The sequence below is a fragment of the Arabidopsis lyrata genome (genome assembly GCF_000004255.2).
Source record: "Arabidopsis lyrata subsp. lyrata unplaced genomic scaffold ARALYscaffold_5, whole genome shotgun sequence".
Lineage (NCBI taxonomy): Eukaryota > Viridiplantae > Streptophyta > Magnoliopsida > Brassicales > Brassicaceae > Arabidopsis > Arabidopsis lyrata.
This window is the reverse complement of record NW_003302551.1, coordinates 15,756,085-15,780,907: the sequence shown is the minus strand read 5'-3', so window position 1 is coordinate 15,780,907 and position 24,823 is coordinate 15,756,085. Positions and strand designations below refer to the sequence as shown.

At 34.8% G+C, this 24,823-nt stretch overlaps 4 protein-coding genes across 8 annotated transcripts; all 4 read left to right on the top strand.

Annotated features, from left to right (window-relative positions):
- Positions 1-10,132: 10,132 nt before the first annotated feature.
- LOC9313893 (ERBB-3 BINDING PROTEIN 1) lies at positions 10,133-12,795 on the top strand. Of its 2 annotated transcripts, none has more exons than XM_021024465.1 (9): positions 10,133-10,405; positions 10,511-10,595; positions 10,708-10,857; positions 10,948-11,101; positions 11,593-11,808; positions 11,894-12,030; positions 12,117-12,208; positions 12,282-12,455; positions 12,545-12,795. In XM_021024465.1, the coding sequence occupies exons 1-9, from the start codon at positions 10,312-10,314 to the stop codon at positions 12,619-12,621; spliced, it is 1,179 nt and encodes a 392-aa protein (XP_020880124.1). In that variant the 5' UTR covers positions 10,133-10,311; the 3' UTR covers positions 12,622-12,795. The 2 variants fall into 2 exon arrangements, with proteins under 2 accessions (XP_020880124.1, XP_002877825.1); XM_002877779.2 differs by having other exon boundaries at positions 12,542-12,795.
- A 164-nt stretch (positions 12,796-12,959) lies between these two features.
- LOC9313892 (cytochrome c-type biogenesis protein CcmE) lies at positions 12,960-15,570 on the top strand. Of its 2 annotated transcripts, none has more exons than XM_021024468.1 (2): positions 12,960-14,053; positions 15,485-15,570. In XM_021024468.1, the coding sequence occupies exon 1, from the start codon at positions 13,276-13,278 to the stop codon at positions 14,047-14,049; it is 774 nt and encodes a 257-aa protein (XP_020880127.1). In that variant the 5' UTR covers positions 12,960-13,275; the 3' UTR covers positions 14,050-14,053; positions 15,485-15,570. The 2 variants fall into 2 exon arrangements, with proteins under 2 accessions (XP_020880127.1, XP_020880126.1); XM_021024467.1 differs by lacking the exon at positions 15,485-15,570 and adding an exon at positions 14,924-15,172.
- LOC9313891 (BAG family molecular chaperone regulator 4) lies at positions 15,483-17,288 on the top strand. Its single transcript, XM_021024466.1, has 4 exons — positions 15,483-15,806; positions 15,993-16,258; positions 16,348-16,494; positions 16,829-17,288. The coding sequence occupies exons 1-4, from the start codon at positions 15,602-15,604 to the stop codon at positions 17,024-17,026; spliced, it is 816 nt and encodes a 271-aa protein (XP_020880125.1). The 5' UTR covers positions 15,483-15,601; the 3' UTR covers positions 17,027-17,288.
- A 2,731-nt stretch (positions 17,289-20,019) lies between these two features.
- LOC9313890 (ethylene-overproduction protein 1) lies at positions 20,020-24,739 on the top strand. Of its 3 annotated transcripts, none has more exons than XM_021024591.1 (5): positions 20,020-20,375; positions 20,483-22,521; positions 22,624-22,915; positions 23,204-23,513; positions 23,954-24,739. In XM_021024591.1, the coding sequence occupies exons 2-5, from the start codon at positions 20,483-20,485 to the stop codon at positions 24,178-24,180; spliced, it is 2,868 nt and encodes a 955-aa protein (XP_020880250.1). In that variant the 5' UTR covers positions 20,020-20,375; the 3' UTR covers positions 24,181-24,739. The 3 variants fall into 3 exon arrangements, with proteins under 3 accessions (XP_020880250.1, XP_020880252.1, XP_020880251.1); XM_021024593.1 differs by having other exon boundaries at positions 20,489-22,521; positions 23,954-24,720; XM_021024592.1 differs by having other exon boundaries at positions 20,043-20,371; positions 20,480-22,521; positions 23,954-24,720.
- The last annotated feature ends 84 nt before the right edge of the window (positions 24,740-24,823 follow it).

Below are 24,823 nucleotides of genomic sequence, written 5' to 3'. Positions count from 1 at the left end.
AAGACACAACCGAAAAAAAATAACCTTCAATATTCAACGGGAAAGTTGCGATAAAAAGAGACAAGGCGAAAAAATAAAAGTCAATATTTTAACGGAAAGTTGCGATAAAAAGACCGTCAATGAAAATATTAACCGTCAATATTTAACGGAAAGTTGCGATAAAAAAATACAACCGAGAAAAAATAACCGTCAATATTTTAACGAAAAGTTACGATAGAAAGACACAACTGACAAAAAATCCATCGATATTTTAACGGAAAGTGGCGATAACAAAAAAAACAAACGAAAAAGGTAACCGTCAATATTTTAACGTAAAGTTACGATAAAAAGACAACCGAAAAAATAAATGTCATCAAAAAAAATAACCGTCAATATTCTAACGAAGATTTACAATAAAAAGATACCACCGAGGAAAAATAACTGTCAATATTTTAACAGAAAGTTGCGATAAAATGTCACAACCGATAACTAATAACCGACAATATTTTAACAGAAAGTTACGAAAAACAGACACAACCGAGAAAAAATTACTGTAAATATTTTAACGGAAAGCAGCGATAAAAAGACAGAAACAGAAAAAGTAACCGTCAATATTTTAACAGAAAGTTGCGATAAAAAGACACAACCGAAAAAATAACCGTCAACGAAAAAATAACCATCAATATTTTAACGAAGAGTTGCGATAAAAAGACACAACCGAGAAAAAATAACCATCAATATTTTAACGAAAAGTTGCAATAAAAAGACACAACCGAGAAAAAATAATCGTTAGTATTTTAAAGGAAAGTAGCGATAAAAAAACACAAACGAAAAAAAGTAACCTCTAATATTTTAACGGAAAGTTGCAAAAAAATACATAACCAAAAAATAACCGTCAACAATAAAGTAACCGTCAATATTTTAACGAAGAGTTGAAATAAAAAAGACACCCAAAAAATAACCGTTAATATTTTAACGAGAAGTTACGATAAAAAGAGGCAACCGTTCAGACGTACAAAAGACATTTATTGAGATTGCTATTATATATAGATTTTTTTTTAGTATTTTATTGATAATATACTCCCGAGTTTCTTCTAATTGATGGAGGTGTTCTTAGCATGACCTCCATAGTTGAATGTTTGAGCTTTTGTTACGGTTCCCAATATAATGCAAGAGAAGAGTACCAATTTTGAAGAGTTTAAGCCGTGCCATTGATAGGCTATGTGAGATGCATATTCTAATGAAGTTTATGAATTAGTCACATGTTCTCTTTATCTGATATCTTAACTTTTTTCCTAATAATATATGTGAAACCCAAAAATCAAAACAAAATATATGGATAAATCGTTCTCATTTAAATGTAACCGAAACACAAAAGAGAGATTGCATAATGGAATTTTGTTCCATCTTCTATGCAACTAATCCATTCATGATCTGGTCATTTCCTTATGTTTCATTGTCTATAGAAAAAACATAAACAAAGTGAAATATGTTGTCTAAATTTGAAATTAGAAAACGTAGGCAATGGACAAGCTAAATTGGTTTGACAGAAGACGAAAGAAATTAGTAAGAAGTTTAACCAACATCACAAGTTTAATATCAAGATATGGTATACTAAGGCAATTTGATAATGCAAATCGTGTAACACAATAAAATGAACAAAACTATAAAAAAAAATCAACATATTTTTTTTTAACTTATTTTTAAAACAAATCTCACGCGTAGCGTGGGTACTCACCTAGTTATTATAAAAAAATGTATAGCTATTCAACAATGTACTAGGGGAGGTCCCCGCGCCCAACGCGGGGTTGTATGTTAATTAATACCAGAATTAATAATTAATATTTAGGGTTATCAAGTTAGGGATATTTATTGAATTAATTTTGTCAAGAGTCTAATTTTTATAACGACATTAATATAGAATTATGGTAAAACGCTATAACTTTTGATATATATTATTAGTAATCAACAATTAATAGTGTTTTTGAATCACAAACAATTATTAGTGTTTATATCTTGATATATATAATAGAATTAAATATAAAAAATCTATATATTTAAACCAACAATATATTAGCAACGCCCCGACCGCCACTGTCTATGGGTTCCCACGTCCAGTCTCGGTCTTTAGGCCCATCTTCTTTGTTTTGTCGTACTCTTGATTTTATGACATATTCATGCTTATTCGTTTCTTTCATATTAGCAACGCCCCGACCGCCACTGTCTGTGGGCTCCCCACGTCCAGTTTCGGTCTTTAGGCTCATCTTCTTTGTTTTGTCGTACTCTTGATTTTATGACATATTCATGCTTACTCGTTTCTTTCATATTTGTAATGCCACGACCGCCACTGTCTGTGGGTTCCCACGTCCAGTTTCGTTCTTTGAGCACATCTTCTTGGTTTTGTAGTACTCTTGGTTTTATGACATATTCACGCTTCCTCGTTTCTTTCATATTTGTAACGTTCCGACCGCCACTGTCCGTGGGTTCCCCAAGTCCAGTTTCGGACTTTAATTTGGGCCCATCTTCCTGGTTTTTGTTGTATTCTTGATTTTATGACATATTCATGCTTTTAGATTGTATGTCACGGAGTTTTTCGTAGTTGGAAACAAATAATTGAAAAATATAATCTCTTACCATATCTCTTACCTATCAAGTAAGTCATCTTGCTCTTTGAAGTAGTTATGTACGTAAAATTTCAATGGTATAGAAACAGGCATCTCCTTTGTATATATCGTGTCATATTTATCGTCCCTATTGTAGTATCTTTGTCTCTACCTTCGCCATTGGTCGCTGCGTAACCCTTCAGTTGATCTCTTGTTTATAAAACCTATATAAAAAGTTGTAAGAGAAATATCATTTTCTTAACTGTATCGTATATGTATTTGTAGTATATTGATCTGAGATTGCAAAGATGTATGCCTATCAAGAAGCTCTTAGCAAAGTAAACACTGAAGATAGGTACTAAAAATGAGAGGGTTACAGAGAGCAAGTATCTATCCATTAGAAACCACTATGTGCAACTGAGAATAATTCATATATGTACATACATACACATGTATACAACGTATTGAAGCTTTTAAATTTAAATATCGAATGCTACAAAACTGGAAAATTGCTTGTGGAGAAAGCAATATGAACATGGCCACATATATAACAAATAACCGATTATGCTTGTCGTAGATCATTCTCTTTCAAACCAAAAGTTTTACCTAAACAACATATCAAGTGACTCACAAGAGATACATAAGAGCCATATCCTAAAAATATCCGGCAAAGCAAAAACGCTCCAGGTTCGAGAAGGAAGTCATTGGAAAATTTGAGTATATACCAAACTGGAGAGTAATTCGGCTACAAAGAGAGATGTGTTGGCTTTGAAGAAAAAGCTATGTGATGCTCTACCTTTTATTTATGAATTTTATGCTATGAATATATGTTTTTGTTAGGGTTCAACTTCAGTCTCCGGATTAGAGACTTATATTCATCCGACAAACAATTCGATGTCACAATCAACGCTACAAAATTGGTGGGTTCTCTCTATTAACAAACAAAAAAAAATTCTGGGGTATATATATATTTTTTGTTTTGTTAGATCCATACGACGAAGAACATGACGAAGAACACCAAAAATTCTCATCAATCCGGTACGTTTGATCTTATTTTTATTAGTTTAACAATTACGGTTATGTCCGAATCTGAAATAACCATGGCTCCAGACTCCTTCACACCATGGCCACATATCACCGGAGTGGAGACGATTTCAAATTCGGAGCTTCTCTTCGCATATAAAATCATACATATGGTCTCTTTGTTTCGGGTTCCCTCTACAATAATTAGTACATATTTCAAAACTGAGCTACAAAAGAGCACATTGGATTTTCGTAAACATCAAGATTGCTTCCTACCTTCCAAGAAACATGATAGACTAATTCACATCCAAGACCAAACATTAGCCACATAAAGCCTGAATCAAATTAAACGATCTTAGGATGCTCTTCATAATCCGTAAGTTAAAGAGACTTGCATTAATATTGCAAATTAGACTCTAGAGGTCCACAATGGTTAATCAGAGTGTATCAAAGACGACGAATAAAGCATGAATTAGAATATCAGCAGAGGAAGCATACAAATATTCAATAAACGTAATCAATCACTGAGAATAGCATGAACCCAACTTTTGAAAGATTCATAAAAAAGGAAGATTTTTCCTATGCAACAATATTCAAACAATGAGAAGATCAATGATTGATGACTAACCATACAACCGAAGCAAAGCCATAAACAGAAACGAAAGTACTAAAGAGCCACAACAGCAGTGATACGACATTTGTTTCTTCGCACTGGAAACAATGACGTGCTTCCATAAATCCAATCTAGTTTTTATGGAAAACAAACCTGCATTCATAATAAACACTACTATTAATTATTATTTTTATGCAAGAATTAAATGGCAGTATAAAAAATTCAATGGTTAGTGCCGAAAAAAAAGCAAGGATTAGTTATGATATCAAATCAAAATTAAATATCAAGCAAGGTATTTACATAAAATTAAGACAGTGGAGGATCTAAGAATTTTTTATATGACAATATCTACAACTAAACAAAGAAAATTTATATATTTTTAAAACAGAATCATTATTTGTTTTTTGGTAAGATTAAAACCGAATCATTATCATATTAGTAAAATTATCATTTATTTATTATTATCCACGTTAATTTAAAAGTTTAAGAGAATATCTGCTTTTTTCTCATAAAAGGATGGAATAATAACATAACTCTTTTAGATTTATAACTATATTTGACATTATCATATTAAATCTATTAAGATAAATATATTTCTTTTTGAAAAATATAAATAAAATGATAATATAATTATTATAGATTTACAATTATATTATTATCCATGTCAAAATTTTAAAACATTTTACTTTTTTCTCACATAGGAAGATAGAACAATAACGTAACAGTTTAAGATTTACAACATAAAAATAATATCAGAATTGGAACGCCAAATCATAATCAACACAATTAACACAACTCTAATGGAAAATTAGAGTTATCTTGTGATTAAAATACTAAACAAACAAAACTAACTGAAACAAAACAAAAGTCTTCCTTTCAAAATCATTAACGTGACGGATTGCTGACTGATTAAGTTGAAGTTTTAGGCATTTAAAGATCTAGAAAGATGATTAAAGTTAAACATTTTTATTTATTTTAAACAACGTTTGAATGTTGACAAAAAAAGAAGAAGAGAGTGTTGGGACCATCGGGAGAGACAACGTTGAGCAGCTGCGAAAGAAGCCAACGTTGTCTATTATGTTCCTCACAGTGTTTGATTTGACTTTTGATGACATTACACTCCTGTCCACTTGCTGTCTCGAAAGTTCATGCAATGGAAAATTATTAAACAAAACAATTTACTTTTATGTATAAATCCTAGGGAAGAACCGGTCAAGCTAAGATCAATGGTTGTGGTTTTAGTACCGTATACTTCTCAAATATACCCGTTGAATAACGGAAATCCGCAAGACGGGGAGGAGACGAAGTCAACCTAGCTGGCAAAGGAGCTAACCCAGCTCCTTTGGTCTTATTTATGGTCATATGTATTTAGCAAAATATGGTATACAAACCGAACCAATCAACAACAAAACCTGGTTTTAAATTGTTGTATATTTCTCAAAAGTCAAAACCCATAATAACCAATGGAACAGAAGAAGCTAATGCAGAGCATACTTACGCTTGGAGTAAAGAGTGATGCAAGCTTCCATTGGCACACCCGAAAACGCATCAGAGCATGGAAAGAAACCTAAAAACCAATAAATTAAACAATAATTAAATCTTAGTGCATGGAAAACGAATCCTATACATACCAAAGTCCGAATCTCAGTGCCTTAGAATGACCTCGATACCAAAAACTTTAAGTTACTACTTCCATATATGTAATATTTTAGTTTGGGGAGAGAGATTGGCAACGAAGAGTAATTCCTGAATTTAACAGCAAGTTTGTTATCCCTAATCTAAAGAGAGGAATACTTAAATTGTATTAACGACAAAAATTAGCCTCCTCTGAAGATTCATCCCTGAAATAAGTCATCTTTCTGACTTTGTGGCAACTGTGTTATCAAAAGTTGAGTGTTTCTTCTGAAAAAAGACATATTTGAAAATAATAAGAACATGTACCTCAACAAAATCGGGAGGTACCTCATCTTTTTACAACAAAAAGAAACATACCAAACCATCGATGATTACCTTCTCAAAAGTTGAAACCAAACTTTTTGATTATAAAAATTGATTAGTGGTGAAAATAGTGAAACCATAAATACAAAAAAAAAAATCAAATTTGTACATATAAACTATAAGATCACCTGTTTATTCATTGAATTAGGTCCAAATTTTCCATACACCAGTTCACATCGTCCCCTTCATACATCCACCCTACAATAAAAAGAAAAATTAAAATTAGGTAGAAGCAAAAAAAAATTTGAAAAAAAAGAACAAAAAAACAAGGGTTAGTTATGATCTGAAATTGAATACCATGAGCAAGGTATTTATATTGAATAGGAGGCGGTGCATGATTTAGGGTTTCTAAATTTTTCGACGATAAATACAAAAAAAGAAAAGAAAATTTACATATTTTAATAAGCAAATCACTATCATAATAATAAATATTTGTAAAACTGCCATTTATTCATTGTTATCCATGTTTATTTAAAATAATATTTACTTTTTTCCGTAAAAATATGGAATAATAACAACTATTTTAGATTTACTACTATATCTGATACTATCTTATAAAATATATTAAAATTTAAGGGAAAATTCCTTTCTGTTTCAAAAATAAGGCGGAACAATAATATAATTTTTGATTTACAATAGATAGACATGCATGGTATCCATATGCGTCATGTCACGCTGATCCATATTTTTTTCCAAAACTCGATCTAATTGCTATTATGTGCAAAAATCACCGCTGTTCACGTTCATGTTCACGTTAGCACTCCATACCTTAATTCACATGTAAACCTCTCTGCCTATCTCTGACTTCAGCTCTCTCATCTTCGAGTCTCCCCAAGAAAGTTTTGACACCACACCAACATTTCATTCGTCAAAATTAAATCGAGTTTGCCCAATACAACCGATTAATAGGTGATCTTCTACCTTCTATTTACGATTTTATGCTATGAATATATGTTTTTGTCAGGGTTCAAGTCAATCTCCGGATTAGAGACTTATAATCATCCGACGAACAATACGATGGCGTGATAACCGTTTCTAAATTGGTGGGTTCTCTTTCATTGATCTACATATTATTTTTTTAGTTTTTTTTTCCAAATATTTAGATTGAAACGACGACGAACACGACGATCATACCAAAAATTTCATCTATTCCGGTATGTTTGATCTTTATTTTAATTAGTTTAACAATTAATAGCCGTTTACGATTAATTTCGGATATCTAAATCTTATTAATTTGAGTAAGGTTAGAATAGTATTCTTTTATGTTTATATTAATGCTCCGATTAATAATTTTCAGATATTTGACATTATCATCTTAAATATATCAATATTATAATAAATATTTTCCTTTTCCGATTTTTTTTTTGGTATAATTCATTTTCCGATAAATTATGAAACAGATCTGTTTACACAAAAGGTAAAAAAAAAAAAAAAAAAAAAAAAAAAAAAAAAAACCATCAACCGTCTCCATTCACACGTTTCTTCATTATGATCACGAATTCACGTTCATGGAAGCTTCATCATACATTAACACTTACAAGTTTCTTCGTCGAGTTTTTATCCAAGGTTTCTTCGTCAACTCTGTATCCAAGGTAATAAATATTTGTTCTTTTCATTGGTTAGAATTATAGGGTGCAGGATAGTATTGACGTCTTAAAGACATAACATGGGCAAGATACTATGAGAAGCTTGACTATTCTGCTTCGACAGATCAACAGGTGAAATTCTATCACTAAATTATTAGATCTCTGTTATTGCTATGAATATATGCTTTATGTTAGGATTTCAAGTTTTGCCTTCGTTTAGAAGAATTATATTCACACGACGAAGAACACGATGAATTCAATTAAAGCTTCCTAACTGGTACTTCGTTGTTCCTTTTTTTTTTGAGAAATTGTTAAAAATGCTCCTTTTCAAAAATACCCCCTTTGAGAGTCCATTTTTAAGTTTGCCCTCTTTTAATTTTTAATGACCATTTTACCCTTATTTGAAACAAAATTAGGTCCACAAAATACAAAATATTTTTTGGCGGGAAAAGTGATCCCGCAATTTTCCCGCCAAAACACTTGTAAAAACCTTTAAAAAACCTTGTAAAATTTTCCCGTAAAAATTTTTCCCGCCAAAAAATTTTTTTTGCGAGAAAAGTGATTCCACAATTTTTTTTGCGAAATTTTTTTGGCGGGAAAATTTTTGGCGGGAAAAATTTACAAGGTATTTTAAAGGTTTTTTACAAGGTATTTACAAGTGTTTTGTAAGGTTTTACAATGTATTTTAAAAGGTTTTACAAGGTACTTTTAAGGTTTTATAAGGTATTTATAACTTGTAAAACCTTATAAAAACCTTGTAAAACCTTATAACTTGTAAAAACCTTATAAAATAGCTTGTAAAATCTTATAATATCTTATAAATACCTTGTAAATACGTTGCAAAACCTTTTAAAATACATTGTAAAACCTTATAAATACCTTGTAAAATTATAAAAATTAATAAAAATTAATAATTTAAAATTGTCTTATTCAATATTATACATATTAATTTTAAGTAACGTTTCATTTTATTTTAAGATAAAGATGGAATAATAACATAACGATTTAGATTTACTACTATATCTTACATTTGTTTAGATTTTCCGTCATTATCGACATAAAATATTTAAAAAATAAAATTTTATTAGAGATATGAATCAGATTTAAAGAATATACGTAGGATTGTTTTGATATTTTTTGCCAATATCTACTTATCAAAAAAGGAAATTTAATTTTTAACTCATAATTATCACAAACGATTGGTTGGGAAAGAAAGAAAAAAACAAAAAAAAAACGGAAAACAAAACGAAAAAAAAAAGAAAAAAAAAGGAAGACACACGACCATTTTCCGTCTCCTTCTACGAAATCCCACGTTTTTCATTACGATCAATGGAGGTTAATACACTTTCATCGAGTCTATATTCATTATTCGTGCATGATCCAATCAGATAATTCAAGGTAATTTTAAAGAACACCCTCTTTTATTAGCTTGAACTCTATGGTGCAGGATAGCATCAATAATTCAATATGATGGTTTGAAGACTTGGCATGGACAAGATATTAATTAAGAGTCGTCTTTCCATCATGTGAGATTCGATCAAAAGATGATGTTCTATCACTAAATTGTCGATTCTCTCTGGTTATATGCTATATTTTAGGTTTTCAAGTCTGGTATGTATATTAAAAAGTTTACATGCGACGAAGAACATGATGATGAGGTACGATGAACATCTTCTAAATTGGTACGTAAATTACAATCGATCCATTTTTTTTAGGTATTCTTATTTTTTCGTGTTTACGAATATTATTAATTTAAAAAAATGTTACAATCGATCCATTTTTTTTTAGGTTTTCTTATTTTTTCGTGTTTACGAATTTTATTAATTTTATAAAATGTAAATTATATCAAATATTCACTTATGTAATTGAACATTAGTTGATATTCGACTTGATTTAATAGAAGGTATTTAAGTAATTACGTAAAATCAAGGACTCAACAAGAGCCGAGAGTCCGACACGTCAGCAAAAACACTTCTCAAATATTGTTATATATAGATATAGCCGTCGTTAATTTTTTTTAAGGTAATGTTAGATTAATCAAAAACAAAATGAACGTAGAAAAAAAAAACTTTAAACATCACTATTCGAATTATATGAATATATCCTTACCATAAACGATTTTCTTAACACAAAAAATTAAATAAATATTTAATATCGAATTATATGAATTTATTGTCTTGAAGAATAAATAATTTGCAACGTATAATGACTAATGAGAGCCACCTGACGTGGGCTTATCTGAAACAGCTTTCCTTCGGCCCATGTTGAGTATATGAGTAACGCGTAACTGGAAAACGCATAAATAAGGGATTAATCCAAAACGGTGCCGTTTAAGGGATTAATCCAAAACGGTGCCGTTTAAGAAGAGAGTACACAAAGCGAAAACCCTAGCACCTTTATTTGAGCCAACACTTTCAGTTCTCTCCTTCTCCACCATTTTCCCCCAATCGCTCCTCCTTAAACCCTAACATTTTGTTTCCCCTGTTTCGATCGTCGAGAGTTATCAGAGATGAGTTCGGACGATGAGAGAGACGAGCAGGAACTGAGTCTTACCTCTCCTGAAGTCGTTACCAAGTACAAGACCGCCGCTGAGATCGTTAACAGTAATACCCTCTCTTTCTCTTTTCTTCTTTTGATTTTAAGTACGATTTGGATTTAGGGTTTTCACGGTGTAGCTTTATCGATTTCTGTTGGGTTTTGAATTGCAGAGGCGTTGCAGGTTGTTTTAGCTGAATGCAAACCAAAAGCTAAGATTGTTGATATCTGCGAGAAAGGAGATGCTTTTATCAAAGAGTGAGGATTTTGATCTCTTTGTTCTCAGATTTGTTCTTGATGTAGATTTCGCTTTCTTGATTGCTTTTAGATATTTATGTGTTCGTTCTTTCTTCTGTTTTTTGAATAAAAGGCAAACAGCGAGCATGTACAAGAATGCTAAGAAGAAGATTGAGAGAGGTGTTGCTTTCCCTACATGCATTTCTGTGAACAACACTGTTGGTCATTTCTCACCGCTTGCCAGTGATGAGTCTGTGTTGGAAGATGGTGATATGGTTAAAATGTAAGTTGTCTTCAAGTAATACCCTTTTTTAGATGTGTCCGTTTGATTTACCTGTGTTATTACTGATGCTGTTTTGCGTTTCAATCGCAGTGATATGGGATGCCATATTGATGGGTTCATTGCTCTTGTTGGTCACACACATGTTCTTCAAGAAGGGCCTGTTACTGGGCGTAAAGCTGATGTTATTCGTGCCGCTAATACTGCAGCTGACGTTGCTTTGAGGCTCGTACGTCCTGGAAAGAAGGTATCCCTAGTACTATTTTTACATGAAAGTTGAAAGTATAGGCTTTTGGTTTATTTGGTTCTTGAATGATTGTCAAGGTTTTGTAAAGCCCAGATGATGAACACTTATAAATGGCTATGGATTATTATCCATCTGATGCTTTTTTGTCATAGTTACTCTGATGGGATTTTTTTCTTTCTGAACTTTAGTATGATCCCTCATTGGATTTACTATGAGACGATGAAACTTTGTCTAAGTTGTGCCTCTCTTGGTCTTGCACGATGCTGAATGGTTTGCTTATTTTTTAACGGATTTAACATGTAAATTGTTGTGGGAAGAGATTTCTGGATAAAGGCTGTAATTGCTATGGATTCACTTCCAAGTGAGGCCATAGCTACTTTGATGTGGGAATTTTTTTTAAATAAAGTTTCTTGCTATGAGTTTGTAGTTTCTTGTTTAATCATACAACATATTGCAATTAAGACATTGATATTCTGTTTTTCTTATGGCAGAACACTGAAGTAACTGAAGCCATTCAGAAGGTGGCTAGAGCTTATGACTGCAAAATTGTTGAAGGGGTTCTTTCCCACCAGATGAAGCAGCATGTGATAGATGGAAACAAGGTTGTGCTAAGTGTATCGAGCCCTGAAACAACTGTTGACGAAGTGGAATTTGAAGAGAATGAAGTCTATGCAATAGATATTGTGGCAAGCACTGGTGATGGCAAGGTAATTGCTTTTGTTTATTGTATCTTGATCACTATTGGTGAACCTTTATCTATTGCCATTGTTCTCACAATCTTTGACTTTGCAGCCAAAGCTATTAGACGAGAAGCAAACAACTATTTACAAGAAAGATGAGAGTGTTAACTATCAGTTGAAGATGAAGGCCTCCAGATTCATAATCAGCGAAATTAAACAGAACTTCCCCCGTATGCCATTCACTGCAAGGTGTCTTTTATACCCTCTTTAGCATTTTATTTTCTTAAAAATATTATCTCACTTACTAACGGTTCCTGAGAGTACTATCAATACAGGTCACTGGAGGAGAAAAGGGCTCGTCTTGGTCTTGTGGAGTGTGTGAACCATGGTCATTTGCAACCATATCCTGTTCTTTACGAGAAGCCTGGTAAGGAGGATGAAGTTTTTTTTTTTAATATATAGAACTGAATCTTGACATCAGGACTCATGTTATTTTTCAGGGGATTTTGTTGCCCAAATTAAGTTCACAGTTTTGCTGATGCCAAATGGATCGGATAGGATCACTTCACATACACTTCAGGAGCTTGGTACTAAGATTAGTGAAGACCCTGAGATCCAAGGGTGGTTAGCCTTGGGTATCAAGAAGAAGAAGGGTGGTGGAAAGAAGAAGAAAGGTAAGAACTTAGAAATAAATTTCCAGACTTTTACCTTATATAATGCGATCCACATGTTGATTAAAAAGATTCAATTTGGTGTTTAGCAGCGAAGAAGGCAGGAGAGAAAGGAGAGGCTTCAACAGAGGCTGAGCCAATGGACGCAAGTAGTAATGCTCAAGAATGAGTAGGAAGATTTGTCTTTGTTTCTTTTAAAGAATTTTTGAAACTTGAGGTACCTCTTTCTTTGTATGTTTGGGTTTCAAGAGAGTCTCTTCTTAAACAAAAAAAAAACAACAAAAAAGAGTTTATCACCTTTGTGCATTTTTTTGCACAAAACACTTTTCATCATCGTTTCTCATTCTCGAATCAAAAATACTGGGTGGTTTCTAAACATAGTTTATTGGTAGTCTTTTAACCAAAAAAGTAGTTTATTGGTAGTCTTTTAACCAAAAAAGTAGTTTATTGGTAGTCTTTTAACCAAAAAAGTCAGCATACTGATCTTGTACATAGCTCAAGTGCAATTCTGTTTGTGTTACCAGCGAACTTACTCTTTGAATGTGTGTTTACGCGGTAAGGATTTGATCCCACAGAAGAGAAAATTTTTGGACACTTGCATTTGCATCTTTGGAAAACTTTGTGACAGAAGAAAAAAACTTAGCTTTGTGATTAAACCCTCTAACCTATACAGAGGTTCTTGACGTGGTCCATAGTTCAGTGGGGCGGCTTGTGGGTTGTGGCTTCTTCCTCATTTTTCCAGAAAACCCCATAAACCTCTTCTCACTTTCTCCGGAATTTGATTGATTCCCACGAGAAAATTCTCGAGGAAAAATCAGAAAAAATGGCGGCTAGATTGTTGTTCCGTCGAAGTTCTCAAATCCTACGATCTATTCAAAGAAATCCTCAAATCTCATCATCATTCGAATCTCCTTCCCCGATTTTTTATTCATTGACCACCGCTTCACCAGATCCATCGCGATTATCATCCTTAACCTTCCTCCGATCTCTCTCCATCGCTCGTCGTGGTCCAACGCGTCCTAAGAAGATCGACATCGGAGCCAAAGCGCGTCAGATGCAGAATCGCCGTTTGTGGACCTACGCTCTAACCTTCAGCTGCATCGCCGGATTCGTAGTTATCGTCCTCAACCAATTCCAGGATCAGCTCGTCTTCTACCTAACGCCATCAGACGCTATGGAGAAATTCGCAGAGAATCCAACCAAAAACAAATTCAGACTCGGTGGTTTGGTTCTTGAAGGTAGCGTTGCGCAGCCGGCGGCGTCACAGGAGATGGAGTTTGTGATCACCGATCTGATCACTGATATTTTGGTTAGATACAAAGGATCTTTGCCGGATCTGTTTAGGGAAGGTCACTCAGTTGTGGTTGAAGGATTCATTAAGCCGTATACGGATGAAGTGAGGAAGGAAGTTTCTACAAAACCTGTTTCGCAGAAAGCTAGGAATCTCGATTGTTTCTTCTCGGCGACGGAAGTTTTGGCTAAGCATGATGAGAAGTATATGCCACAGGAAGTTGCGGCGGCGATTGAGAAGAATAAGAAGATTATTGAAGCGGCCGCGGTGGCGACTGAACAAGCTGCTGAAGTAGTGGCTTCTTAGTTTGGTATAAACTTCATTCTTTTTTAAGTTTATCGAATTTTTCCCCAAGTTCGAGCTTTTGGTGGGTATTATTGTTCATCTTATAATGATATGTTTGATTATAGTTTCTGGAAAAAGAGTAGGAAGATTGGAATGGTTTATTCCGGGAAAACAGAGATTTGATTTTGAGTCTATTTGAGAATTAGGAGGAGAAATGTGATGATACACACTATACAATAGCTTTGTTTGATCCCACAAAGCTATAAGCTAATCTACTTTCTTGTTATGTTGATCAAATAAAGAAACACTTTGACGAGGGATCAAATTTGCTGCTTCGTTTCTTGTGTGTTTTGGATGTTTTGTTTGTTGTTAATTCTGCACAGAGATTAGATTTGTGTAGTGAAGCTATGTTTTGTTTGTTGTTGTTTCTCTGCTGCACACAGATTAGATTGATCTAGTGAAGCTTATCAGCTTGACCAGGTCGTGGGTATATAATTGTATACGTATCACCAAAGTAGTAGCTTGTGTGGTCTTATACTTCCTGTATGTTGTTCTGGATGTTCCAAGATCTTTCTTCGTTGTTCTATAAATATGTGTCGAGCTTGTTGACAATCTCGAAAATGGTTACGCATTCATTTTTATGCATCTTACGTTCAGGCAATTCTGGCCCTAGAGATTTCAAGTTTGTACTTTCTGAGTCGTTTTTGGATGCCTCTATTTGCCTCTAGAATTTTCATTTTCAAAGTTTTTAGCCTTAGAATCATGGCATTGGCTTTCTTTTTTGGCACTTCTCTTGGGCTTGGTGCTAGATAACCAACTACTAGTATAGCTGTAGTATAAATTGTTCCTCTTATCGCTTTCGCATTTTTTAACTGCATCTTTATATATGCATCAGTCTTTCAGTGCATAGCAAGTATGGAACGAGTGGTATATGATTCAGTCATCAAAAACTGACTATCAAGTAGGGAACGAGATATTTGTCGCTACCATGTTCGATTGCTATGGACAAATCACCATTACTCTACTTGCTGCTCTGTTTCTACTTAACTAAATTCTGATTGAGGCCATACTCCTCTTCGATAGTTTTTGTTTTTTTTGTTCAATCAAGAAAATTCTAGGCCTATAAATTCCTTTTGGTTGGGGACCTGATCCGGGCACAGTCCTGTCTGCAATTAGGCCTGTTCAAATCCTGCCAATATGAGTGTTACGTGCACAACTCATTCCATTCAGGGCCGGTTGGTTGGATCTAAAACCAGTCGTTAACTAACAGAAAAGTTGACGTTTCACAATTTATGTGAAGAATCATCATATGTGAAATACCAAAAATATCTGTTATGTATAAAAATGAAAAATTATTGTTAGTAAGATATATATTTGTTGACACCCAAATCGTAAGAAATTCTAATTACCAAAGAAAAGGAAAATAATAAAAATTGAAAACCCGTGTGTGTATCAGGAGAATTTGTATGGCCGCTTGAGGAGGCGTGAATCATCATCCGTCGTCAAAAAACCCTAATTTGTTGCTCCAAAGGGTTTTATCCCATTCTCATACTCCGATTCCTTGTCGAAAACGATGATGTATAATTCAACCGACGAATCGGAATGGGAGGTGAGACCTGGTGGTATGCTCGTCCAACGAAGAGACGACACCGCTTCCTCCGACCAACCTCTCCAGGATCCCGACTCTGCTTCCGCCGCTTTTTCTCAAACCATCAGAATCACTGTTTCTCATGGCTCATCCCACCACGATCTTCATATTTCTGCTCACGCCACTTTCGGTAACAAAACGCTCAGCTCATTTCCCGATCCGTTTCTGATTTTTCCTTAGTGTACATTATCGAAGCCTCAGAGAATTTTGCGTGATTCATTATGGAGTTTATGAAATTTTCCTTGCTTAATCTAGTTGTTGAAGTTGTGTTAATCTAGTTAAGATTGATATGTTTAAGCTGGAATGTGATATATAGGTGATGTGAAGAAAGCCCTTGTTCAGAAAACTGGGTTGGAAGCTAGTGAATTGAACATCTTGTTCAGGGGAGTTGAGAGAGATGATGCTGAACAATTGCAAGCTGCTGGTGTTAAGGATGCGTCTAAGCTTGTTCTCGTTGAGGATACGAATAAGAGAGTGGAACAAGTTGAACAGCAGCCTCCTGTGGTGGTAACCAAAGAGATGGCAAAAGCTATTGCTGCACTTGTTGCGGTTACAGGAGAGGTCGATAATCTCTCAGATAGGGTGAGTTCTACATCTTTTGGTTTTTGTTACTGTAGGAAAGGTAGGAAGGATTGTACTTAAGGTAGTTTTGTTTATTATTTTGAAATTAGGTCGTTGCTTTAGAGGTTGCTGTGAATGGAGGGACGAAAGTTGCGGTGCGGGAGTTTGACATGACTGTGGAGCTTCTCATGAGGCAGTTGCTCAAATTGGATGGTATTGAGGCTGAAGGGGAAGCTAAAGTACAGCGTAAGGCAGAGGTTAGTTTTTAGTTTATTACTTTGTTCATCTGCGTGCATAATAAACTTGTTTAGACGATAAGAGTGTTAATAGAGCTGGTAGATGTATGAGTGTTCAGAATTATACTACTTTTATAAGCTGAGATGAGTTGCAACGATCTAAATGTAGACTTTGGTAAAGATTTCATATATCGTATTTGTTTCATATAGTTGTAAATGTAGAGACTTTGGTTAAGATACATTTAGTTTTCTTAAGATTTGGGATTGTGCTCCTCTGAATCATCTTGTGATCTTTCTTCTATCTTCAGTCTAAATTAATCATAGACTGAAGAATGATTGGGTTTTGTGTTGGCAGGTACGTAGAGTCCAAAACTTGCAGGAGATTGTGGATAAGTTGAAGGCAAGATGTTCAAATCCGTTTGTGGATCAGAGCAAAGCCGCAGCAGTAAGCACCGAGTGGGAATCATTCGGTAACGGAGTGGGAAGCTTGAACCCTCCTCCGCCAGCTTCGCCTTCAGCCAATGTAACTCAAGATTGGGAGAAATTTGACTGACATTTTTACTACTGTTACGTTGCCATGAAGGAAAAAGTGCTTTTGGTTACTGTTTATCTTTTTGATTATTGTTAAATTGGAAAATGACCATAAAAATATCGGCTTTATGCTCCTCCAGTGTCTATATAAAATTTGAATAGTATCGGAATCTACATCTTTTGTACGAAATGTTCAAATAATCTTTGATGTCTCTGTACTGTAGTGCCTAATTGGCTAATGTCGTTGTAGTAAGATTATGGATACACTGTTTGGGTTTTGGGAATACTTTTGCATTTTGTGTTCCCATGTTATAACAATCGGGCGTTAAAGTTTGATTGATAGAGATAAAATGTTGCAGAAATAAAATATGCTGTTACATATTTCATTCACGTGTAAAAAATGGATTATCCGGTAGACCGGTACGGTCCGAACTCCGAACTATTAACCAAATGGATTGGGTTAACCATTTGAATTTGATGGGCCAAATTAGTAATGGGTCGATTCGTATATTCTTTTTTTTCTTTCAAATATTTGATGGACCTATAGATGGACCTATAATTGAGCATCCAAACTTAGTACAAAATCAAACAACACCTTAGTTTCGTATCTTAGATTCAACGTCATAAAATATCTGAGATTTTCTAGAAAAATTGCTAGTGTGAAATTTCCCAAGGCCTATGAGCCTTTACATATCTCATATATTGTCTCTAAAAAAATCCAATGGTACAAACAAATTCACCAGAATTGTTGGGTGTGATTAGTAATCCTTTACGGAGAAGGTAAACGGTGAACGATATCGCTAGTATAGTTACCAATCATATAACGGTAAAATTTAGCGGTACCATCAATCATTTATGTATTGCTATTTTTTAACATAGTATTTTATGCCACAGTCTGTAATCGAAATTTGAAACATAATGGTTTTATTTGAGATGATAGTAAAAAAAAAAAAAGAGAGAGAAGAATTATGTGGGGACATAGAGAGAAATAGACAAGTGATTTAGGTGGGTAATGTACAAAGTGTATAGTACGATCCGTGCTTTTGGATAAAAATACATTCTTACCCAAAACTAAGAAGACATTCTTAGCTGTCTCAGCCACATGACCATAAGTTTCATTCTCAATTATATGTTTCATAGAATTATATTTATCTATATAATAATAATATTCGTGTGTCATCACATAAACTAATAATCACCCATCAATATACCAGACTTAATCATAGCTTAGCACAGATTTAATTACGATTACTTCCTTAAGAATTTATATATAACAAAATTAACAGTAAAACGTGTTGACATGACTTCGCCGCTTAATGTGGGTGGCAAAAGCCCTTTGCCGGCTATCTAACAGCACATATTAATTTTATTATTATTAATTTTCTCGACAATTTATTATGTTCTGTCAGATAATATTTTAATTTTTATTTATATTCTATTCTATGATACGTTTCTTACGTTTTGTATCAGTAAACATAATTTGTGAGAGAAAATATCAGCAATGTAATTGTGTCACGCACAACCGGTATATGTGGTAGCCTCAAACATTTAAAGATACTTTACATTATTAATATAAATGATAACGACGAATCTCTGCAGATATATTGTTTATGAAAGATTCTGACAGATCTATGGTGGTGTTTTTTTGCGTAATTTAAACTGGCCACGTAGTGGTAAAACTATAGATTTATTTGGTCAAGCGGATTAAAGTTTTGACATATTCTAACAGACAATTTGATAAGTGATTTTAGTGATTTCTATATTCAAATTAAAGTACCAATGAAATAATTGATAATATTAGCGGGACTGTTTAATACTACTTTAATTGATGAAGTAACTGAAAGACAATTTTTTGTCAAAATTTCAATGTTGTCAAGATTAATCTTCGTTCATAAGGTTCCAATGAGTCAGCTCAGCTCACAACACCCGAGTGCCAAATCCATGAGGAACCAACCTCTCAATATACAAAAACATGTTCATCTATAGAAAAATTCATAGATTAGTGAAAATGGTTATAGTAAAAGTTAATGTGCATGATATTAGATTAATATAGATTGTCTATATTAATCTAATACATGACTAAGGAAAAAAAAAACATTTATCATGGTAGTTTATTCAATTAAAATTGCAAAATTATGAATTCAATATGTTGGTTATTATCGAAAAAATCCATATCAAATTTGACTAATCTCTAGTACATGCAGAAAAAATCAAATATTTTTATCCTTTACTACATTTATAGAACATACACTAGTAGTTAATCTTATGAAATCGCAATGAAAATATACTATTTTACTAACATTTTTTTTTCTGATTTTCAAGTTAACAAAAATATAAAAATGTGTCATTTGGTGTTTTTTTTTATACTGAAAAAAAACTTAACAAATTATAACCAATTGAAAGACAACGAATAAAATACCAAAAATTAATTGATGGAATCCACTCTGTCTTGTTCAAGTTCCACTTTGGATAAAATCGAACAATCTTCCGTTTATGTTTTATATTTAACAAAATCGATAAATATGATCTAACTTCATAAATCATAATTTTGGAAAAAGCATAAGACTCACCCAAAAGTAAAAGTTCAATTTCAGCCAGAGAAAAAAAAAGGAACATAACAACGAATACAAATTTTAGACTAAACAAATAGAAAAAAGGGAAACAAGTGTAACATAGAAGCATGCTAAAGAAAGTGGGGATAAATAAATAAACTGTCAAAGTATATTAAAGGCCAGTACTTTCATATAAATGTTTAATTAATTATGTATATTTTTTTCAACCTTTTTGGAGATTGTAAAAAGTGCCGCGAAAATCTAAGAAATAAAAAAATGGCAGTTGATAACGTTAGAAGAGGATTAATTTAAGCTTTAAATGGAAATAAAATAAACTAATCAAATTACTTTCCACAAAACTAACAAGAGGACAAAACTTAAAAAGGCAAAAAAATAAAAATAAGCCACACAAACAAACACATATAATAATATTTTTTTTTTAATTTAATTTTGCATTATTAGAACACATGACTTCTCTCTGAAAACAGATTCGTAAAAAAAAAAAAAAAAAAACAATAAACCAAAACTGAGAGAGATCGAGCGGAGGAAGATTCTTCCTCCAATTACCTCTCTCTATTTTTACGGATAGATTCGTAAAATTAGTGCGAACAAAAAAAAACGAACCGGATCGATGAAACTTACACTGCAAAAACACGATTTCCGAGAAGAAGAAGACGAAGAAGAAGAGCTTCGTTGAGGAAGATAAAAACACAAACTTTGTAAAATATTATTTGATTTTTATTGGTTTTTGATTAAAGGGTCTGAAGCACCGGACTTTTGGATTGGCTCCGTGATCCAATCCTCGGAATTGTTTTAAAGGTGACGGAAGAAATTTGTAAATCTTGAGTTTTTTGTTTTGTTTTGTTGATGACCCAAATTCAGATCTTTGGATAAATTTGAAAACTTTGCTTTGCGTTTGATTGAAGATGCAGCATAATCTCTTCACAACAATGCGAAGTTTGAAGCTTGCAGAAGGTTGTAAGGGTACACAAGTTTACGCTCTTAACCCATCAGCTCCTCCTCCGCCTCCTCCTCCTGGTAATAGCGGCGGTGGTGGTGGTAGCGGTGGCACCGGAGGAGTTGGGGATAAGCTCTTACAACACCTTTCAGATCATCTTCGTGTTAATTCAGTCCGATCTAAATCAAGCCGGACTTATCCTCCTCCTTCGAATCAAGCAAACGCTCTTGTTTCTCCCGAGTTTCTTCTTCCCTGTGGACTTCCTGTGACGGATCTGCTTGAACCTCAAATCGATCCTTGTTTGAAATTCGTTGATTTGGTTGACATGATGGCTCAAGTTTATCGGAGGATCGAGAATTGTTCCCAATTCGAGAAGTCTGGGGCGTATTTAGAGCAATGCGCTATCTTCCGGGGAATTTCTGATCCGAAACTTTTCCGGCGGAGTCTCCGATCGTCTAGGCAACATGCCGTGGATGTTCATGCGAAAGTCGTGCTGGCGTCGTGGCTTCGATTCGAGAGGAGGGAGGATGAGTTAATTGGAACAACTTCTATGGATTGTTGTGGGAGGAATTTGGAATGTCCAAAGGCGACTCTTGTTTCCGGGTATGATCCGGAATCTGTATATGATCCATGTATTTGCTCTGGAGCTTCTAGATCAGAGATGATGAATGAAGATGAATGTTCTACTTCTGAGGAAGTAGACTATGATATGTCCTTTTGTATTGGTGATGAAGAGGTTCGTTGTGTGAGGTACAAAATCGCTTCTTTGTCGAGACCTTTCAAGGCGATGTTATACGGTGGGTTTAGAGAAATGAAACGAGCCACGATCAATTTTACGCAGAACGGAATCTCTGTTGAAGGGATGAGAGCTGCAGAGATTTTCAGCAGGACCAACAGGTTAGATAACTTCCCTCCTAATGTTGTCTTGGAGCTTCTTAAGCTGGCGAATCGGTTCTGTTGCGATGAATTGAAATCCGCTTGCGATTCGCATTTGGCACATCTTGTTAATTCTCTGGATGAGGCAATGTTGTTGATCGAGTATGGATTAGAAGAGGCTGCATACCTTCTGGTGGCAGCTTGTCTTCAGATTTTTCTTAGGGAATTGCCGAGCTCTATGCATAATCCGAATGTTATAAAGTTCTTCTGTAGTGCCGAGGGACGGGAAAGACTGGCATCTCTTGGCCATGCTTCTTTTACATTGTACTTCTTCTTAAGCCAGATTGCCATGGAAGATGATATGAAATCTAACACTACTGTGATGCTCTTAGAACGTTTGGTTGAATGCGCGGTGGATAATTGGGAGAAACAGCTTGCGTATCACCAATTAGGAGTGGTGATGCTGGAGAGAAAAGAATATAAGGATGCTCAGAGATGGTTTAACGCAGCAGTTGAGGCTGGTCATCTTTACTCCCTCGTGGGCGTTGCTAGGTCTAAGTTCAAGCGTGACCATAGGTACTCGGCTTATAAGATCATCAACTCACTGATTTCGGATCATAAAGCTACTGGGTGGATGCACCAGGAGAGGTCCTTGTATTGCAGTGGTAAAGAAAAGCTGCTCGATTTGGACACAGCTACTGAGTTAGACCCGACTTTGACATTCCCCTACAAATTCAGGGCAGTGGCATTGGTTGAAGAGAACCAGTTTGGAGCTGCGATCTCGGAACTGAACAAGATTCTTGGATTCAAGGCCTCTCCTGACTGTCTGGAGATGAGGGCATGGATTTCTATAGGTATGGAGGATTATGAGGGCGCTCTGAAAGATATTCGGGCGCTTTTGACATTGGAGCCGAATTTTATGATGTTTAACTGGAAAATCCATGGTGATCATATGGTGGAGCTGCTCCGTCCGTTAGCCCAGCAGTGGAGCCAGGCTGATTGCTGGATGCAGCTGTATGATCGTTGGTCTTCTGTGGATGATATTGGTTCTCTAGCAGTTGTTCATCATATGCTTGCAAATGATCCAGGGAAGAGTCTTTTACGATTCAGACAGTCTCTTCTTCTGCTACGGTATAATCTCTCTTTACGCTTCTCAATAAAAACTTTTATCTTCTGGTGCATGTTGTGGCAGACTCTAATTGATTCTAACAAGTGCTGCTTGCATACTGACAGGCTAAATTGTCAAAAGGCAGCAATGCGTAGTCTAAGGCTGGCTCGAAACCATTCAAAGTCGGAGCATGAGAGACTTGTGTATGAAGGTTGGATATTGTATGATACAGGTCACCGCGAGGAAGCCCTTGCCAAAGCGGAGGAGTCCATTTCCATACAAAGATCTTTTGAAGCGTTTTTTCTCAAAGCTTATGCCCTTGCGGACTCTACGCTTGACCCGGATTCCTCAAATTATGTGATTCAGCTCCTTCAAGAAGCGCTTAAGTGCCCCTCAGATGGTCTCCGTAAGGGACAAGTAAGTAAAGAGTTCAGCACTTTTCATTTATGTTATTTGATTTCTCAATTAGTCAATTCTTTTTCTAGAGTGTTTACTTGTTGGATCATGCTTCAGACTTCCCTAGTTTCAGAATCCCAGTTTAAAACTTTTTGCTCTTGGTGTCTGGAGTAATTTGTTGATAATGGAATGTGGTCGCATCTCAGGAACCAACTGTCCTAAAAACCGTTTCGTATATTTGCTCAAAAGGTTATCCTACTATATCATATGACATTATCATGAACTCCTGTTTGGTGTATTTGCTTGCAGGCTTTGAACAACCTGGGGAGCGTATATGTGGATTGTGAAAAGCTGGATCTTGCAGCTGATTGCTACACAAACGCTCTCACCATCAAGCATACACGAGCTCACCAAGGTCTTGCACGTGTTTATCACCTTAAAAACCAACGGAAAGCTGCCTTTGATGAAATGACAAAGCTAATAGAGAAGGCTCAGAACAATGCTTCGGCATATGAGAAGCGCTCTGAATATTGTGACCGCGAGATGGCACAGAGCGACCTTAGCTTGGCAACACAGCTTGACCCTCTCAGAACCTATCCTTACAGATACAGAGCCGCAGGTATGCTAATGACACAACCAAGTTCTAGTTTATCCTCCTTTTGTTTGTTGTTTATTATTGGATGCCAGAAACAAGACAACAATGGCTGATCCTTTCTGAGGGATTCACCCACGTATAATTCAATGCACAAAAGTGTTAGAAAAACGTACAACCCAGCTTGTGTGGTGATGGAAACAGAAATGAGAATTTATGACCCATCTGACATTTCCATCATCTTTCTGGAGATAGAAACAGAACTGAGAGTGTTATCTACTTGTGTCCTTAAACCGAATTGATATGCAGTCTCTCTGGTTTGGTGAATGTGTATAAGAACAGTAGTTTTACAGCCTCTGTTCTTATCAATGTTATACTCAATTTTGCTTTGCTAAGACCAGCAGCGTATTAAGCTTTCTTTTTAAGTTTCGCTTTTTTTTTTTTAAAACATGAACTCTTGGTTGCAGTTCTTATGGACGACCACAAAGAAAGTGAAGCCATAGACGAGCTTTCAAGGGCGATATCTTTTAAACCAGATCTCCAGCTGTTACATCTACGAGCAGCATTCTATGATTCAATGGGAGAAGGAGCAGCTGCTATCAAAGATTGTGAAGCAGCATTATGTATTGATCCAGGTCATGCAGATACACTCGAGCTCTACCACAAAGCTCGTGAACCAAACGACCAAAAGTAGAACAAAACTATCGTTTTGGTTTGATGGGCAAAATCTTTCTCTTCTTCCCTCCTGGTATGCTTCTACACTGTTTCATTTTCCTTGTGCAAAACAGAAACCGAGCAATCAAACAAGGCTTGGTTTGAGTGAACCAGGGAAAAAACAAGCATAGCCATGTAAATAGAAACTTTTTATATATATATTTTTTCTCTATAATTTTGGTTATTGGGGGGGGTTGGGTGAGGATACTATAAAGTAGTAGTGCAGAGAGTGTTTCTTGCTGCTTAAGATATAATACGTTTTCTGGCCAAAAAAAAGGGAAGAAACCACGAAGAAGAACTTACCTCTGGTGAAATTGGACTTCTTCTTCTGTCCTATTTCTAGATGTATTATTGCTTCTTTCGTTTTATTTATTTTTTTCACTGGAATTATGTAATTGTATCTGTAACTTCTTCAACTTTTTTTTTTACATGTTTCTTGTATTGATTTTGAAAGCATCCGGGGATGTGTTTTTTATCCTCCTGAAACAAGAAAACAAAGAAACTATTCATTCATACAATATTTCAACATGTTTCACCAAAATTATCCTCCATATTTCAACATTCTTTTTTTATCACTTAATGAGGAAATCATCTTCTTAATTATAATTTTGGCTCTGAGTTCT

What these genes read in the sequence shown, in the direction of transcription:
- LOC9313891 (XM_021024466.1), top strand. Translation starts at nt 15,602, where the DNA reads ATGATGTATAATTCAACCGACGAATCGGAATGGGAGGTGAGACCTGGT. An exon ending in TTCTGCTCACGCCACTTTCG is followed by an intron (nt 15,807 to 15,992) that starts GTAACAAAACGC and finishes TGTGATATATAG; the next exon opens with GTGATGTGAAGAAAGCCCTT. An exon ending in TCGATAATCTCTCAGATAGG is followed by an intron (nt 16,259 to 16,347) that starts GTGAGTTCTACA and finishes TTTTGAAATTAG; the next exon opens with GTCGTTGCTTTAGAGGTTGC.
- LOC9313893 (XM_002877779.2), top strand. Translation starts at nt 10,312, where the DNA reads ATGAGTTCGGACGATGAGAGAGACGAGCAGGAACTGAGTCTTACCTCT. An exon ending in TCGTACGTCCTGGAAAGAAG is followed by an intron (nt 11,102 to 11,592) that starts GTATCCCTAGTA and finishes TTCTTATGGCAG; the next exon opens with AACACTGAAGTAACTGAAGC. An exon ending in TGTTCTTTACGAGAAGCCTG is followed by an intron (nt 12,209 to 12,281) that starts GTAAGGAGGATG and finishes GTTATTTTTCAG; the next exon opens with GGGATTTTGTTGCCCAAATT.
- LOC9313890 (XM_021024591.1), top strand. Translation starts at nt 20,483, where the DNA reads ATGCAGCATAATCTCTTCACAACAATGCGAAGTTTGAAGCTTGCAGAA. An exon ending in CAGTCTCTTCTTCTGCTACG is followed by an intron (nt 22,522 to 22,623) that starts GTATAATCTCTC and finishes GCATACTGACAG; the next exon opens with GCTAAATTGTCAAAAGGCAG. An exon ending in TTACAGATACAGAGCCGCAG is followed by an intron (nt 23,514 to 23,953) that starts GTATGCTAATGA and finishes TCTTGGTTGCAG; the next exon opens with TTCTTATGGACGACCACAAA.
- LOC9313892 (XM_021024468.1), top strand. Translation starts at nt 13,276, where the DNA reads ATGGCGGCTAGATTGTTGTTCCGTCGAAGTTCTCAAATCCTACGATCT.